This window comes from Saimiri boliviensis, chromosome 9 (assembly GCF_048565385.1).
Source record: "Saimiri boliviensis isolate mSaiBol1 chromosome 9, mSaiBol1.pri, whole genome shotgun sequence".
NCBI classification, from domain to species: Eukaryota; Metazoa; Chordata; class Mammalia; order Primates; family Cebidae; genus Saimiri; species Saimiri boliviensis.
The window spans coordinates 61,810,883-61,830,404 of record NC_133457.1 but is presented as its reverse complement, the minus strand read 5'-3'; the positions used below and the strand labels follow the sequence as shown (position 1 = coordinate 61,830,404).

General features: G+C 38.8%; 1 protein-coding gene across 1 annotated transcript in view; it reads right to left on the bottom strand.

The window, feature by feature from the left end:
• The window catches only part of STAC (SH3 and cysteine rich domain), a 158,481-nt gene that overhangs the window by 40,102 nt on the left and 98,857 nt on the right, over positions 1–19,522 (bottom strand). The window contains exons 5-8 of the mRNA XM_003930911.3: positions 18,778–18,893; positions 13,059–13,137; positions 1,879–1,943; positions 515–603 (exon numbers count right to left, since the gene is read on the bottom strand). Coding sequence (XP_003930960.1) covers positions 515–603; positions 1,879–1,943; positions 13,059–13,137; positions 18,778–18,893 — 349 coding nt within the window. The remainder of the gene's footprint in view (positions 1–514; positions 604–1,878; positions 1,944–13,058; positions 13,138–18,777; positions 18,894–19,522) is intronic.

The window sequence follows — 19,522 nt, the reverse complement described above, 5'->3', positions numbered from 1 at the left end:
ACTTCAAACTATACCACAAGGCTACAGTAACCAAAACAGCATGGTACTAGTACAAAAACAGATATATAAACCAATGAAACAGAACAGAAACCTCAGAAATAATGCCACAGATCTACAACCATCTGATCTTCGATTAAATATATTTTTTGATTCCCTATTAGACTCCTCTGGATACCAAGTGCATTTAATGTTCAACCTTCATGAAAACTCGCAGGTCTGTTAAGCATGTACTAAAGTGATGCTTCCCAAAGTGTAGTCCTAGGCCAGCATCATCAGTGCCACCTGGGAACTCCTTGGAATGCAGCTTCTTAGGCCCTGGCTCAGACCTGATGAATCAGAAACTCTGGGGACAGCCTGTGTGTTAAACAGCCCTGCAGGTCACTAGATGTATGGTAAAGTTTGAGAATCACTGCTCTGAAGCATTAGCGGGGGCACAAATGGAATTACTTTTTCACATGAAGAAAAACTGACTTTAAAATTTTATTCTTTTTTTTTCTTCACAAAAGGTTTTTACCTCATTTCCAAATCTTCATTCTCCTGTGGTACAAATTTGTACAAGGCAACGTAGGTGTTCATCTGTAATGGGTCTTTGGAAAGAGATCCCTGAAAGAGAAAATAAAAGAAAAATGAGGAAAGGAAGATGAAAGAAATTGAGAGAGGAAAGAAAGAAACAGGAAATGGAGCAGTTATTTCAATGTAATTTCAGTGTATAGATCTTAAGTGTTAAAATGTCTAACCATTACTAAAGATTTTCTTTCAACCTTGCATTTATTATTAATTTCTTAACTGAGGTTGGTTTCACTATAAACAACTTGAAAACAATTACTTGGAACTGCTTGCCAGAAATATTGCAATTTTCCCCAAATAAATTTTCTTTGATAATATACTGGTTCATGAAAAATTATACAAGTTAGACTTTGGAAATTGGAATATTCTCTCTAAAGAAAGAGGGACACATGAATAGCAGTGCATAACTCTTGCTTCCTAAAATTAACTGTTTATTAGTTAGCCAAAAAATTGGTATCTCGGATATCAAAGGGAACCAGGTATATTCATCTGGCAATTAGTTCATATATGTTGAGAAAAAAGCACAGGTTTTTGGCATTAGACTGATATAGTTTACATTACAGTACCGCCATCTATCAGCTATGAAACCTTGCAGTAATGACAATAAAAGCTGCCGTTTACATAGTTTGCTGTGTGCTAGGTATTAGGTTACATGCATTAACATACTTGAACTTAACAACAACTCTCTTAGGTAGATTCTGTGATTGTCCCTAACTTACAGATGATAAAAAACTCTTGTAAGTGTCATATAAATATTAGCTATTATTACTAACCAAATAAATGTTAATGCTATAAAACATTTACACTTTATAATAAAGAAGTTAAAATTATGTCATATATAGTTGCATAATATAACTATATAGTAATATAATAAATACATGCTATAAATTTATAGAGAACATACACAAAAGCTGTACACAACTATGTATATCATTTTTAGCTATGTTTAACTCTCCTCTTCAAAGCTCAGGTACATTATATAATACTATTCTAGTCTGTCTTAATTTTACATATATAAATGAACATTTAAAATATATATACTTATATGCTATAAAATACAGTGATAAGATATTATATAATTCTGTAATCTTATATAACAGAAACAAAAGGTGTATAGTGCAATGCTTACTCTTTTACCTTTTATGCACTGTGATATTTATGTTTATTGCATGCTATGGTACATTGTGCTATGTTATTCTATTCTGGTCTGGAATAGATGCTGGTCTGGACCCACTAAATCGATTTCATGACCCACTTGGGTTCTATCTAAGGACACCTGTCTGACTTGTCTTCTGTGACATCTGTAAATACCTGGTGGTTTACGTTCTTTGCTGGATCTCTGAAATCATCAGTGCCATTTTCCGGATATGTAAACACTGAAGGAGACAAGAGAAAGCAGGTGCTTTATGAATCTAGTCACCATTTTAAAAAAATGTATGTCTGAAAGATGGCTTTATTTATTCTAAGTATCACAGCTTTGCTTCTACTTTACTGCTTATTGCCTGTTCCTCACCCTCTGTGACCCAGCTTTCAGGTCATCTTCCACGTGACTCTTCTCCCGCCTCCCTATACAGCATTCTGCACCACCTTCTCTGTGCTCCCACAACTTTTGCACATGCCTGGTTAGCACTTGCCTCTTATAATTATTGGCAATAGTGTGCTCATATTTGATCTCATTTGGTAGTGTACTTCTCAGGAGCATCTGTCTTTGTCGAATGCATCAAACTGCTTGTTAATAGGTTGGTGGGTGAGGTGTAGTCCAATTTAGTTTTAATTGAGCTGCCTCATCTAAATAGGATTTCTTAATCTATATTCAATATCTTGATTCTAGTTTCTTGAAAATATCTACATTCTATTTAAGCTTTAAACTTCAAAATAATTCCTTGATTTCTTATTGTCAATGCACTGGGGCTATTATTTGGTTTTTCTTTTAGTTTATTCTTGAGAAGTATAATTTTCTTCTTCTTATATTTAAGTATCCACTCTGCAGCCTTTGATAGCGGACAAGCCTTCACAAAATGGGCGGAAAGGCTGGGCATGGTGGCTCATGCTTGTAATCCGAGACTTTGGGGGGCCAAGGCAGGCAGATCACTTGAGGTCAAGAGTTTAAGACCAGCATGGCCAACTTGGTGAAACCCCATTTCTACTAAAATACAAAAATTAGCTGAGTGTGGTGGCACGTGTCTGTAATTCCAGCTACTTGGGAGGCTGAGGCAGGAGAATCGCTTGAGCCTGATGGGAGGCGGAGGTTGCAGTGAGCTGAGATTGTACCACTGCATTCCAGCCTGGGCAACAGAGCAAGACTCCACCTAAAACAAAAAACAAAAAACAAAAACAAAAACCAAGAAACAAAATGAGTGTGAGTTTTCATTGTCCACAAACCCAGCTGTGGGAGGTCCCTGATGGATAATGGGAATTCTGCCTTATCTAGTTTGGTCAACCTAACCTACCTCCATGACTAATGGCATAGCTTTATCATTCTAGCTGTGTGTATTTTCCTTAAACAAAAATGTGGTAAATATGTCCAAGTTTATATAATAAAGCTTTGTTGTCTAAATTACTCTACCAGTTAGATGACTTGAAATTTTAAGATTATACATTGCTGCTTTATTCTTCTCTTTGACTTGCCTTCAGATTATCAAGGAAATGTCAGCAGACAAGGGGGAACACCACAGAAGGCTCTGAAACCTATTTCATTAGAGCACTGACAGCCTTTACTGTTCTTAAAATAGCCTCAACAACAGTGATATAGAAAACGTGTTTCAGAACAAGAGCCTCTGCAAAGGTAGTAGTGCTTATCAAGTGTCTATTCTCCATGGCTTGTAGTTCCAGAGTTTATGGATGCAATTCCATTATCCCTAGGAAGCCAATATGCAGTCACTGGTGGAGCTCTGCTTTGTAAGTAACCAGAAAACGAAGCCCTGATTCTGTGAATCTCATTTACCTCAATATTTGGCCACTCAGCTTGATGTTTAACAGACTAAAAAGAGTACAGATTAACAAAACCTTTTTCTGGTATGGTGTGACTGTCTGATATCCTACTGTAAACACCTGATTCCCTAAGTATAAAACTGGACACCTGTAAAAGAATATTACATATTTGAATGGGAATGTAAAGAGAATCTTCCTAGAAAATTCCTGATTTGGACTGAAAGGGCATCTATATAAAGTGCACACACAATGTTCGGTGTGGACTGATTTTACAATTTTGTAACTTCACGTTGTTTTAATTTTTATACTGAATCTCCCTCTGGCCAACTGGCTCAAAATGTGTACCATTTCTGTAAACTTTGCTGAAAAATATTTGAAATAACCTCAAATATGTTTTCAGATGTATGGTTGCAAGCATAAATGGAAGGGTGCAAAAATAATTTTTCAAACCTATTCCAACCATTTCTAAAACTTTGATTTAAAGGAAGGGGAGAAGAGAAAGGTAACTATCAAAAACATACCATATACCTTTTACTTTTGGTGCTTTAAATTACTTCATGAAAAATAATTTGGTTGTTTATTTCACCCATAACAAGTATTCAAAGAATATGTCTATTATGTGGGTATAATTTCTAATGCTACAGAAGCAAAATGAACCTTTAGTTCTTACCACATTCCCAAATAACTTTCTTCTTTTCCCATTCTATATGCTGTCTTTTGTTTTTTACCTTGCAGACCTGTGAGACCCAAGACCACTGTGTTTTTTAGTTAGATTATTATTTTTTTAACCTAGTAATGTAGCAAGTTACATTACTGGATTACCTGATGTGAACCCAGATTTGCATCCCTGGAGTAAGTTCAACTCGGTAATTATATAATGTCTTTTAGAACTACTATATAGGTTCCGTTTACTAAGAGTTTGCTTGAGATCTCTGCATCTGTATTCAAGAGAAAGACTGGCCAGTGATTTTCTTTTTCCATGTCATCCTTGTTTGGGTTTAAAGTCAGTGTAATCCTAGCCTGATAAACTGAGTTGGAGAATCCTGCTGTCCTTCTTCCCTGCTACTTCTTGTTTCTCTGAAAGAGCTTATGTAATCTGAAAATTTTCTCTTCCTTAAATGTTTGGTAGAATTTACTTGTAAAGTTGTTCAGGCCTGGCATTGTCATAGCGTAAAATTTAAAATATCGATTCAGCTTCTGTAAGTATTATAAACAAATTTATGTTTCCTATTACTATTTCTTCTTGAGTCACGCTTTAATCATTGAGATCTTTTTTTATATCTGCCCATTTAAAAATGTTTTAAAATACATTGGCATTCACTTGGTTATAAAATTCTCTGGTTTTCTTTTCAATCTCTGTTATGTTTCCCTTTTTTGTATTGCTTTTTGTTTCAATAAAACAAAAATCTCTTTTATCTTAAAAAATCATTAGAGATCATAATTTTGTTTAAAAACACTCAAGATTTATTGATCTATCTTTGTAATTTAATAATTTCTTCTCTTGTCTTCATTATTGCCTTCTGATTTTTTGTTAATTCCATTTTATTTTCTGACTTCTTAAGTATAGTGCTTAGATTATTACTTTTCAGACTTTCTTATTTTTTAACCATCATTTTAAAGCTAACTACTCAAATCCCAACTTTAGCATTTTTGATATGTGTTTTTTTTGTTATGTTTTCATTCTTATTTAACTTTAAATATATTCCAATCTTTATCATGAATTCCTTTAACATGTGATTTGTTTTGTTTTGTTTTGTTTTTTTGCTTTGTTTCTGAGACAGGGTCTTGCTCTGTCACCCAGGCTGGAGTGCAGTGGCACAATTATAGCTCACTGTAGCCTCAATCTTCCAGGTTCAAGTGATTCTTCCCCCTAGACTTTCAGAGTTGCTGGACCATAGATATGTGCCACCCTGCCTGGCTAATTATTTTAAGTTTTGTGTAGAGACGGAGTCTCCCTAAATTGCCTAGGCCGGCCTTGAAATCCTAGCCCCAAATGATCCTTCCACCTTGGCCTCCCAAAGTATTGGGATTACAGGTGTGAGCCACCATGCCCAGCCAAGCTATAAACATTTTAGAAGTGTTTTTGTTTCACAAGTTATTGGTTTTCCTAGTTATCTTTTGATTATTGATTTCTATCTTACTTGCACTGTGGCCACAAAGATGTATTCTACGTAATAATTCTGCAAAATTCATGAAATTTGCTTTATGACCAAGTGAGTCATCAGTATTTTAAATCATTCCATGTGTTCTTTTTAAAATTAATTTTAAGGTCAGGGGTACATGTGCAGATTTGTCACACATGTAAACATGTGCCATGGTGGTTTGCTGTACCTATTAACCTATCATCTAGGCGTTAAGCCCAGCATTCATGAGCTATTTTTCCTAATACTCTCCCTCCCCCTACCCCACTCTCCCAACAGGCCCCAGTGGGTGTTGTATGCCTCCTGGGGTCCATGTGTTCTCATTGTGCAGCTCCTACTTATAAGTGAGAACATGTCGTATTTGGTTTTCTGTTCCTGTGTTGGTTTGTTGAGGGTAATGGCTTTCAGCTCCATCCATGTTCCTGCAAAGGACATGATCTCATTCCTTTTTATGGCTGCATAGTATTCCATGGTGTCTATGTATCACATGTGTTCTTAAAAGGAATGTGACTCTTCTACTCGTTACGTGGAATGTCCTTTGTAGGTCAATTAGATTAGGATTGTCAAATGTGTCATTAAATCCTCTGTATCTGTACAGAATCTTTTTGTCTATCTGATTTGCCAATAACTGAGAGGCATCTTAAAATCACTCACTAATTTGGAATAATTTTTGTCAATTTCTCCTTGAGTTTCTATCATTTTTCAGGCTGCGTATTAGGTATACACGAGTGTAGAATTTATATCTTCTGATGAAGTGAACATGACCATGTAAATAACACTTTTAAACTAATGCTTTCTTGGTCTTAAAGTCAATTTTCACACATTAATACAGCTATATAATTTTTTTGCTTAATATTTGCCTGTGATTGCCCCTTTGTTTCTAGATCTGAAAAGTTATTTAATCTGCCTATGTTTTTCTTCCTCCTCGCCACTGCAGAAAGTTAAAAAAAAACCCTTTGTTTTTCAACTTCAATATCCTTATGTTTTAGATATTTGTAAGCAGTATATAGGTCATTTAAAAAATCTATTCTGAAAAACTTTATCTTTTATCTAGAGTGCTTAAATCGGTTTACATTTATTTTGATTACTGATAAATTGGGATTCCTGCTTAACATTTTCTTTTGTATTTGTCCCAAATTTTCTATGCTTTTTCTTCTATTTTGCTACTTTCCATCCCTTCTTCTTCTTTTTTTTTGAATTGATTTTTTTTCCTCCTCATCATTCCATTTGATTCCCTTTCTGGTTTGGAAGGTTGAATCTATTTTTTTTTTCCTTTAGCAGTCATCTTAGAAATTTTAGGAGGTATGTTTTAACAAAATCAAAAGTGAAATAATGTATTTAATCTCCTTCCAAGCAACACATGAATCTTTGAATGCCCACTTCCCACATAAAGTCGGCATTTTAGCTAATATTTTATTAACAACTTTTAAAAAACATAATTTAAAAAATGTATCCAATGTTTGCTTAGATTTAACCACGTTTCCACTTTCTTTGCTCTTTATTCTTACTTTTCAGTCTTTCCATTCAGGTCATATGTTCCTCTTTGAAGTACATCTTTTAAAAATGTTTTGAATGTTGGTCTTTCTTAATTGAACTGTAAATGCAGTTTTTGTCTGAAAAGCATATTATTAAAAGATAGTTTGCTTCATTTTCAATTCTAGATCATTTTCTTTCCACAAACTGAAGATATCCCTCTACTGTTATTTCACTTCTATTGTAATTTGTAAGAAGTAAGTCTAATGTTCATTTCTTTATATGTCACCTGTCTTTTGAACTGGATTTTATGTTTTCTTTCATCTCTGAAATTCTGCAGTTTCACTAACATATGTCTAGGTATAGATTTCTAAATCTGAGGAATAGTGTCTTTAATCAATTCTGGAAAATTCTCCACAGTATGTTCTTAAATATTGTCTCGCTCACATTCTCTCTTTGTCTCTCTCTCTTTTTGGGACAAGGTCTGGTGCGCTCCCAGTCTGGAGTAAAGTGGCATAATCATGGCTCACTGTAGCCTCAACCTCCCAGGCTGAAACAATTCTCCTACCTCAGCCTCCAAGCTAGCTGGGGTTACAGACAGGTTACCATCACGCCTGGCTAATTTTTGTATTTTTTGTAAAGATGGGGTTTTACCACGTTTCCCAAGCTGGTCACAAACTCCTGGGCTCAAACAATTCTCCCACTTCAGCTTCCCAAAGTGGTGAGATTACAGGTGTGAGCAACTGTGCCTGGGGCCCCATTCTCTCTTTATGTACTTCTAAATTGTCAGCTAGATGGCATGTTGGATTGACTCATCTTCCATGTCACTTTAACTCTCACAAATTCCACTGCTTTGGCTTCCTGACTATACCCTACTATTTCTTTGTATCGAAATTTTAGGGAACTAATTCTTTCTTTATGCCTAATATGCTGTTAAACCCATCAATCAAATCTCTCTTCAGAAAAATTCTAGAAGTTCAATTGGATTTTCCTCAGGTTTGCCTGCTTACTTTTGGTAGTCCCTTATTCCTTTATGTTTTCTAGTTCATTTTTAGCATATTAAATGTATGCAACTATATAGTCATCTATTTCTTCAGTTGGTAATTCTAACATGTACAGTCTTGAAAATCTGACCATAAAATTGGTTGCTTCTGCTAATACTTACTCATGATGGTTCATTTTCTTATGTGCTTTGTGAGTTTTGATTGTTAGCTTATGTTCTTTGAAAGTTCATTGGTAGGACGTTTTTGAGGTCTGGTTTAAAATTTTCTTCCTCTAGAGAGGGTTTACATTGTTTCTGCCAAATGCCTGGTGATGTTACTGCACCTGGGCCACTTTAAGCTAAATGAAACTAAAATTTCATATTTGCTCATAAAGCTAGTATGAATTCAGGCCCGATAACCCAAGTAAGAAGACTTTGTTTCTTTCTTTCCTCTTCTCTATCCTTTCCTCCCTCCCTCCCTCTCTTTCCTTTACCTGTCTTTTTTTCTCTCTCCTCCCGATATTTTTGTTTCCTTTCTTTTTCATCTGCGTTAAGGCTAACATAGTATATTCCTCTGCAGGGAATTCTTTTTGTCCAGTGATCCTAGGGTACCTTTTGGAGTATTAATATTTTTCAAAAGGGCCTTACATGCAACCGAATACCCAGGCCATTCCCCATTTTATCCTCTATTGTTCATTAATGGGGCCTCTTATTTCCCATGCTAAGGTCCTAGGGATGTGCACAGTAAACACTGGCCTTTACCTGCTTATATCTCTGAATTCATGTTTTATTGTCATTCCTAGACTCTAAGGAACTGCCTTATTTGCTGCCAGCTCAGGCATGCATTAACTAGAAGTTTATAAAAACTATGTATCTTAACAGTTTTAGGAATGCTAAACTGGGAAAAATTCCTCTGAACATCCAGTTCTCCACATTGCTGGAAAGGGAATCTTCCATTCAAGTTTAAAAAGATCTTTACCTGAACTTGATACAAAGCATGTGTTGCACCAACATACCACAGATAATTGCATCTGTAATTTAGAAATTATCCACTGGAGTGGTACAAAAACCAGGGGCACCTGCCTGCTTAACCTTTAAAATATCTGCTCTTTTTTTTGTGATGCCTTAAAATTTGAGTTATTGAATTAATACATGCTAAAGACTAGTGTACATTTTCCAGATCTAATCTTGCCTTTTTTTAGAACAAAATTTCTTTGCTTTAGTGCAAAGTGAGGTAATATTCGATTTTGTAATATCCTTAAGTGGCTGAGGATATTTTGTAATATCCTTAAGGGCTGGATTAATCCAGCCCTGTTTGAAGAAAATTCTAGGAATTTGTCTTGCTTATGTCCTCTTCTGTCTGTTTCTCTTCCAGGAAAATTATGATCACATAAAGTCATTCTGAAATGCAATTATTGAAGGCAGCCAATAACATTATTATTTGCCATTTGGAGCTGAAATAGGCAGGCCAGATTTTACTTCAGGGGAGATTTTTACTTCTCTCTTTGCTCATTCCTTTGTTATGAGTAAAGTTTCTAGCAGTTAAGCCAAAGGTGAAGACCAACAATTTCCCCCATGTATATTTATGATGCATTCAGGAATAGTGTTCAAAACAACAATCAGAAACACTCAAATCTGCCAAGGATCATTTATAAGAGAGAAAGCAGAGACTATACTCTTTGCAGTAATGAATTGTACTTCTGTCCAAGGTGGCTTTGGAGATATTCCTCAAGGAATTTGACATCATACCTGGCTAGAAGAAATAACACCTATATGCACTGCATATTTTTAAAGACATAAATGAAACATGTAATACAGAACCGGTTGTGACTGGAATCCAGACACTGCTTCTGAATTCCCTCCTTGCATGACTCAGAAGATCTGTGGGAACTTGGACCACATACATAGAGTGTTTTCTCCAAGTTGCTTCTCAAACTGCATGGACAGGACATTAAAGCCAGTCAAAGAAAGTGTTTTGAAGCCAACGGCTGCATAATTAATCAGCCTAGCTTCTCAGGGTGCATTGTAGATAAAACTATCGCTGATCAAAAGAATTGTTAATACATCTCCGACCCTTTTTGGAAGTTTATTGCTTGCTAAGTTCTTTCAACAGATCTCTTTGAATAAGGCTGTGAAAATGCCCCTTAACATAGAAGACATGGAAAATGATCAACTTGGTGACTTTGTGTGCATGACTCTGTGACTTAGATTCCTTATCTATAACGGGGTGTATTGTGGTGTGCATGTGTGAGTGTTGGAGGGGAGAGAATTGGACTAAGTGACCTCTAATCCTACTTCTTAAACTTTAGTGACCCTTTGAACCACAAATTCATATGCAGATTCTGATTCAGCAGGTTTAGAATGGCCTGATACTTGGTATTTCTAACAGGCTGTCAAATGATGCTCACGTGAGCATTTAGAGTAGTGAGGCTCTACCTGCATCTCTGACACTTTATGACTGTGTGACGGCTTTGTTAATAGCAGCGATGCTACATATCAGTGATTACTAAATATAGCTCTTCCCATTATAAAATCCTATTAAGGACTACCTTTTGAGAGAAGAAATCCTCTGTGTAAATTGAGTCCTAACTCCTCAAACAATTGGTGAGCAACAGCATAGACAGAGCCAGACCGGGAGGACTGAGGCAGATAGTTAGGCAGAGAGCACATGCTGGGCATACTTTTGAGAAGCAGCAGATAGAATTTGCTGATGGATTACATATGAGGTGTGAGAGGAAGAAGGAGTCAGGGCTTATGTCAAAGACTTTGGCCTAATCAGCTGGTTGAATGGAGTTCCTATTTACTGAGCAGAGACAGTTGTGGGAAGAGCCAGCCTGGATGTGTGGCTGGGTGAGGGGATCAAGAGTAATGTTTGGGTACGTTAACTTTAAGATGACTATTCCGCATTCAGGTGGCCATGTCCAATAGGTGATAGGCATCTGGAGGGAGCAAGGAAGCCTAATACTGGAGATGAAGTTTGAGTCATCAATGTATGGATAGTATTTACATTCATTATCTCATCCAAAGATCATAAGAACCCTGTGGATTTGGTGTTACTGTCTTCATTTTAGAGATGAGGTGATTGAAGCAGAGAGAAGCTAAGTCACTGGCTTCAGGATCACATGATCCTTAAGTGAAGTCTAGCAATCTGCCTCCAGAGCAAAGATAGGCCAAGGACCAAATGTTCCCAGTGCAGTTAGTGAGGAGGAGGCCAGCAGTGATGTGGGTGAGAAGAGTGTCAGGGGAAGGAGGAAGGCAGAGGTCAGACTCAGGACTGAGCAGCTGACCACACTTGAAGCATTAACATGCAAGTCTCTGGTGAGTCAGATCTCCAGATACTGAAATTCTAGAAACTCTAGGTTGCTGTTTAAATTCAATTGCTGGTCCTTCAATACCAGACAGTTGGGCTGCGGTGGTCCTGCTGTGCTGCTGACCACTATGAGGTTCGCCTTAAAGCCAGCACACTCTACTTTGTCTTTCTAAATGGCACTGCTAAGTGCTCAGTGATTGTTTGCGTTATCTAAAAGTACAGCTTTCCCCATGTGATGCCAAAGAATCCTTACCCCTGTGGTGAGCTTTAGCAGATGTGTGCGGGCCTGGCAAGGGGGGGCAGGGCAAACGCTGGTGCTTATTTAGGAAGGAAAGTCATGGGGCAGCTGAGCACATGGTGCCTTGTGGGAATCACACGGGCACAGTCCAAACTAGAGAAGAGACATAAATGAATTCCCAGAGTGAAGGAAGTGAAAGCGATATCTCATCAGACAGCTGTTGACAAAACAGCTATGTGGCATTGAATGAAGAATTTCTGCATCCAGGCTGGACAAGGCAGGGGCTGGGATTGGAGCTTGGAGCTGAATGCCATGGGAATTTCAGCTCAAGTTAACAACGCAATGCAGGTCCTGCAGGACTGTGACTGATACACTTTTGCTGTTGATAGAAAATACTTCCTAAATATTTTTGGATAAACAAGTGAAGGTTAAGCAGTTATTGATGTCAAAAAGGCCCAGCAAAAATAAATCTGTAAAGGTTTGGTCACATGTCTTTAAGCTCTGGATTACGAGGTGGCTCTTTCTTAATGTCAGCAAGTGAACATATGAAGTTAGCGTTTAACAAACATTTTACAAATTATTATAACTGAGGCATAAACTAGTAGAAGATTAAATAATTATAATACAGAATGTTTGGCTGGATTGCACTTATTAGTTCTTTTAGCTTCTTAGTTGTCTCTGCTGGGGAAGGAGCCAAGTATGAGGGTCACACTCCTCTCCCTGGCCCCACCACCACTTGGTTTCAGGCACAAGTTAGCTTCTCTGTGGTATGGTTTGCTAATTTAATCTAGCTCAGTGGGGATAATGACGTATTCATAAAAAGCTCTGGAAGTGACTCCTAAACCACAATAGAGCTCAGTATATATATATATATATATATATATATATATATATATAATATAATATTATATATATATTATTTTATATATATATAAAATAAAATATATACTCAATACATATATTACATATACTCGTATATGTTATACGAGTATATGTACTCATATATATTATATATACTCATATATATCATATATATGATATTATAGATCATATATATTATATATTATATATAATATATATTCATATGTGTCATATTATATATAATGTATATTCATATATGACTCATTCTATATGTATATATACTCTCATAGAGTATGGAGTATATATATACTCACATATATAATATATATTCTTTATGAGAGAGTATATATATATATATATATATATATATAATGTATATATACTCCATACATTGCTCCAGAAACAATGCTCACTTTCCCTCCAAAACATTGAACTCTTGCCCTGATTAAATTCCAGAGCTAGCAGAGAAAGCAAGGCAACTGGAAATCAGCTTGACCTGCCCGCTGAGCCTGACTCACGTGATCACATTGGTGCTGTGCCAGCCCCCTCACTCACCACTGTTGCTGCGTTTCCTTAGGTCACACCCACCTCCTGGCCCATCAGCTTCCTCAGGAACCTCCACGAGATCTGAAGTCTTGGAGGAAAGAGGAAAGAGCATGGGATGAGCAATGTTATATCTGTGAGTCAACTGAACGAGGATTTTGGTGTCAGTAAGAGAGCTTAGGTAGAATTTGTGTGACACGTAAGGACCCAGTGATTGCTGTCCTGGCTGTTTGGCTAACTTTAGAGGAAGCTGTGTCCACTTGTGGGCACCGTACCTCCCTTCAGGTGTCTGTGGCAGGCTCAGGCTTGGCAGTGGTAGGTACTCAGTGAGTGCCGAGTGAGTGGCTAGAAGCACAGGCCACAGCCAGGCTTCTTCCCAGGAATAGGCAACAGAGAAATCAGAAATCCTGCCCACATCCTATCACTTAAAATATTCGGTGAAACTCTATCTCTTTCTATAGGTGTTCTAAATATGAGTTTTAGAGAATGGGATGCCCTATGGAGGCATGCACTACTTAGGTACAAGTTAAATATCATTCCCGTTGTGGCAAAATTAATTGTTTTAATAAAATGTATCCTGACTTTTTAAAGTAAATCACAATCATTCTTCCACTTAGGTTACAGAAATAGCAAGAACAAAACCAACAATAATAACAGTAACATCACTCTAAATAGCTAATGGTGCCTGATCATTTACCATGTAATGTTTTTAAGGACTTTATAGATACCATCTCATTTACTGCCTAAGTTAATCCTATGATAGACCAATTTTTCAGAGAGAAAGCTGAAGCCCAGAGAGAATCAGTGGCTCTATTTGAGGCCCCATAGTGATACATGGTGAAGCTGGGGCTGTGAATCCCAGATGTTGCCTCCAGAGCTCGTGCTCTTAAGTACTGTGCTTTATTCCTTGGTGTGCTAGAGCGTCTCCATGGGCTGGTGAGAGTCTCACGGTTATCACACTGGTGGCATGAAATGGATCACTGTAGGAGTTGTACTCCATGGAATTGGCAAATGCTACAAATCAGGGTCCAGCTGGTGGTTAAGCATTTACCAGCACACTGCTGAGGGCCTCTTTCAAAGGACCAGGTGACCCAGCTCTGTCTACCTGGCTCTGTCCTCTTCAAAAGAGGAATCTAGGGGGCCTCTGAGGACAGTCATAAATATATATATACACACATATATACACATATATACATAATATATATAAATAATATATACATATATACATAAGATATATATATACATATGCATATATATTTATATATATCATATATGTTATATGTATATGTATATGTGTGTGTGTGTATATATATATATTTATGAGTGTCCTCAGAGGCCTCTTACATCCCTCTTTTGAAGAGAACAGAGCCAGGTAGACAGAGCTGGGTCACCTGGCCCTTTGAAAGAGGCGCTCAGTGGTGTGCTGATAATTGTTTAACCACCAGCTCAGAGCTGGACCCTGATTTGTAGCGTTTGCCAGTTCCATGGAGTAAAACTCCTATGGTGATTGATTTCATGCCACCAATGTGATACATGTATATGTGTGTACACACACACACACACACACACACACACACACACACATTGAGATGGAGTCTCACTCTGTCACCCAGGCTGGAGTACAGTGGTGTGATCTCAGCTCCATTTCCCAGGTTCAAGAGATTCTTGTGCCTCAGCCTCCCAAGAGGCTGGGATTAGAGGCATGCACGACCATGCCTGGCTAATTTTTGTATTTTTAGTAGAGACAGGGTTTCCCTGTGTTAGCAAGGCTCATCTCGAACTCCTGACCTCTGGTGATCTGCCTGCCTCGGCCTCCCAAAGTGCTGGGATTACAGGTGTGAATCACCACACCTGGCCTGACGGTCATATTTTAAAAAGTTATTTATTTATATCTTATCAGAAAGGGACAAGTTATCTTCTAAGCTCTCCTAGCTGGCTCTAGAGCCCTTTAGTACCACCGTCCAGAGACGGATTTTTGTTACAATTTAGCTTTAAAATTTTTTCAAATGCTGTTATATCATGATGCAGCAGAAAGAAGAAAAAAAATGTCATAGGAATTATAGCCACTCATACCTGGCTCCCTTTGAAGCTCACGATTTCTGTACAGAGGTTGGTTTGCAGAGAATTTCATTTATGTTAATTTAATCTTAACGAAACTGAAGATTATTAATAAAGTAGCCAACTAACTCCCAGAATATTGTTTGAATTTGGTTTCTTCTAGCCTTCCCAGAGCCGTCAAGCCTTTCATATTTTAGAACATTTGAATGTACATTAAGGAAAACATAACAATTTGGAAACAGCCAAGCAGTGACTTCTCAACAATGTAAAACAAATGTCTCTGCAGCCCTGGAAGAAAATAAACTTGTGGAACAAAGCTTGGCTACATGGGAATATGTTAGCTTTAGGACATAAAAATACTAAAAATAAAAATAAATAAAAAATGCAAGATGCTGAAGTTCATTATTACTGACCTGCAGGCAGGAAGCAAAATCACTTTAAAGTACCAATCAATGGTTTCTGTTTTCTTCCTTTGAGGATAGTTGGACTTTGGGGAAAGAACGAAATGACAGATGCTTAGGCACAATTTGGTTTGTCTGTCTCCCACAGCTCTCAGAACAATGCCTTCACAGGGCAGACCTCCAGCGAATATCTACTGGTGGAACCAGTGCCACTCTAAGTAGACAGTGATAAATGGACATCCCTTTGACATTCAGAAAACTATGCTTTTTGCTTCTAAAACCAGCCTGTAGGGTCCAGATGTTGCTAGAGACAAAGCTATTTTAGAGATGAGAGCAAACTGGACATTCCCAGTTGTCCCTCTAGTGGTCTTGCTGCTTCTTAGCAGCAGCCCCAAATGAGGAGGCTGACATGTTCATTGCCTGCTATGGGATGTTTCCATGGAGGTCTGTTTGTCGTAGTTCAGCAAAGCTCAGAACCACAGGAGCAGCCATCTACTGCTCGTGTGGATACATCAGAGCCATCTCTGGGGAGCCATCTCTGTGCAATTGCCTCTACATGCTGGCTTTTCAGTTGCCCTTCCACCAATGCCGGCCTCACACAAGCATGGGAGAGGCGTGCGCTGGAGTGGGATGGCACACTGGTTCTCACCAAAGATAGGAGAAAGGCCCGTTCAGAATGCTGGTCAAAGTGGGCAGAGATCTCTCTACTGTGGCCAGTTTTGTTTGTGCTTTTCCTTTGATTGCTGGGTGGCATCTACAGTCTTGACTTGCAAGGGGAGATGGTTGCAGGCTGAGAGTGAGCTGTGTGCGGCTTTGGGGAAGCAACTTATTGACAGCAGTGGCCCTCGCCGCAACCCTGAGAAAGGAGTTGCCGCATGGTACCTGAGGTTGGGGAGATGATTCGCAGTTTTGGATCTCTGTTTCAAACGAATGGAATGTAAGTTTAGTTTGAACCTGCTGATTTTGCAATATCTGTAGGACTGGTCTGGTGCTTGGGCAAGAGGAAATACCTAAGGGAGTCATCATTTTTGACACAGTGCTTGGACTAAAGGAATGTGAAAGAGATCAACTGAAAAAAGAGTAGAATAAGAAGACCAAGCAAAAGCAGACCCCTGGGAATGCCCCGACTTAAGGAGTTACAGGAGGACACATCAGAGAAGGAGATGGGCTGAGCAGAACAGGGAGGTACCCTTGAGTAAGCCAGGGGTTTCTAACACTGCCCAAGCATGAGTGTCTCTGGGAAGTGCCCTTCTCAGGTGACATATTTGCCTTGTTAATGGATTACACCCTTGTTTAACTTCATAATAACTCAGGTTCAAAGAAAACACAGCTAAGGCCTAGATGCATAATGAAAATGAAACAGCTGGGTGCAGTGGTATGCACCTGTAATTCCAGCTGCTTGGGACACTCAGGCAGGAGGATCATTTGACTTCAGGAGTTTGAGGCCAGCCTGGGCAACATAGCAAGACCTCATCTCTAAAAAAAATTTAAAAAATGACTTAAAATATAAAACGACAACAATTTCCATTTATTGAGTGTCAATTATGTCAGGCCCTGCACTAAACATGTTATGTATATTATCGTTACCCAACCTAAGCAGCCTTTATTTATATATAAATCATACCCATGTATGCTGTGTATATTGTCATCACATTTAGCACCATTTTAATCCTTCTTTCAGTAAAAGAATTAGCATTGTCTTTGGATGCCAAATGACAATGATCTCCTCCCTAAGGAGGTCATCAGGTATCTTAAAATGTCACACATTATCCCCTCACTGCTTTGAGGCAATGTCTACTGAAGTGAAACATTTTTCATCTTTACTATGAAATGCTTCAGTACTCATATGACACAGTCGTTACAATATCCTTAACACACGTAGGCTACATTCTCAATCATAATAAAATAGGATGAGACATATAAAAGTATTTAAAAAAATGGCCAACAATGCCACCATTGTCAGATTTCTTCACTGTTGGTTTGGTCTTCAGAAATAAGTTGTGAATTCTAAGGACACAAAGCTATGTCCTCCTGTTCTTTTGCATCCCCTACAATGCTAGTAAACTGTAGGCTCTTCATTCATGTCTTCTAACCAAGGAGAAGAAAGAACTATCTGACGTTAATTTTATGTAGTGTAAGGGAAAAAGAGTAAAAATGTTTTTCAGTTCTTCCCTCTTAGAAATCAGTGGATGCAAGAACAGGGTTTTCTGTGAGTTTAAAGATGTCTTCACAGATAGTCAGTTGGCATTAGTCAGAGGACCTATAAACCTACCTACTCGCCTACCCAACCTCTGTTCCTACTCACCTGCCTACAATCTCAGATCATCTTATGGCTTAACCTGCACCCAATGAAAGATGCTGTTTCAACTCAGTCTCTGAGAACCCCTTCCAGGCACATGCCCTGCTCTGCTTCCCACAGTCCACCTAATCACTTGATGTTGAGAGCACTTAGTGGGGGCAGACCATTTGAAGGCTCATCTGTGTCTTGCCTGGAAGCTTGCAGTCCAGCGGGGGCTGCGACAATGGAACTGATAACTAGGTGCCAGGTATCCTAAGTGGCCATGTGAGGTGGAAGGTCCTTGCTTCTTTGCTGGAGGAATGGTGGCTTTCAGCCTGGGCTGCAGAGTTGTATGGCATCTTGGCACATTTATAGAAATTCTGGTTGAAGCAACCAGAGACAAGATGATGGTAACAGGTCACAGAGATGCATGGGACAGTCAGTTTAAGTCAGATAAGACTTAGGAGAGGTGCTTAGAAGGCTGAGTGTTCACAGAGTCATAGTTCAGGTACCTTCGAGAAGGCAGTTTTTGTGTGAAATCAAAAGGTGTGCCCTCTCTTAGAGAGAAAAGACCAAAGATGTGAGAAATAGCTGTGTCTTTGAACTGGAATGTAGCTAGAAGGAAAACTGGAAATAGCCAGGACTTCCGAGTTCCTGGCCATTGTTTGAGCCAAACATTTCTGTGTGTTGACTCATATGTTATCTAATATCTAATATTGGAGGGTAAAGGAGAGAGGGTCCCTGGGAAGGTCAAGGGGCCTGAGTCCAAGGGGATGGGCTTTGGGTGGGACAGTAAAATTATCCCTGGGTATTGGCTACAGGAAGTGAACCTTTAGTGGCTCAAAGCACTGTGGGTTTCTCTCTGGAGGGTGTCTGACTCCCTGCAGACCCACCCTCATGAGGCATTTAGGTGGAATCCCCCATACTGCAGTGCCTGAGGCCTGCTCTGCCCAAGACCACCACAGACAAACCAAGGAAGGAAGAGGACAATTACAGAGGTTCTATGAGGCGAGTCAGAGCCGCTGCCAGAGCTGCTCTTCTTTGTCCTCTGCGCCAGGGAGGTGCCGAAGCGGAGGGTCTCGTAGACAGGGTCCACCTTATTGCCACAGGCTGCAACAGAAGAAGAAGTTCATCCAAGGAAGCTTATCTGAGAGGACCCAGCCAACTGCCCACCACGTCTCCTGGGTGAACAGCACCTAGGAAGCAGGTTCTGTGCAGAGGAGCTTAGCCGTTGGGTAGACAGGGCTTTTGTGGCCGTGCCTTCATCACGATGCGCCCCCACCCAGCATGCTCCCATTTGCAGGTCCTGCCATGTACTAACTAGTACTCTGCCCCCCAGTTCTTCCTGATTGGGTTTCCTCTTTTGTTATTTGTCTCTAATTTCAAGGTTCTTGCGGGGACCAGCTTTATTTCCTCTACGGGGAGGCTGTGCTCACCAGGGTACAAAGCCTTGAAACACAAGGTTTGCAGTAGGAGGCATGTTTTAGAAAGAGCTTGTCACTACTGGGCCTCACTAATTTCTAATTGAAAGCTTTCTAATTTGAAATTTCTAGTTTAAAACTTGCCCCCCTAAGAAAAGCAAAAACGTAGAGATTTTCAGAGGGAAAAATAATAAAAGTAAACTGAAAGTTATTGTTAAAGAAGAAATCCAAGCCAGAACTATCAATAAATATAGGGCATTTTTCATCTTCATTAGAGAATAATATATTCACTGAGTTCCACTAAGCATCGGTATATAA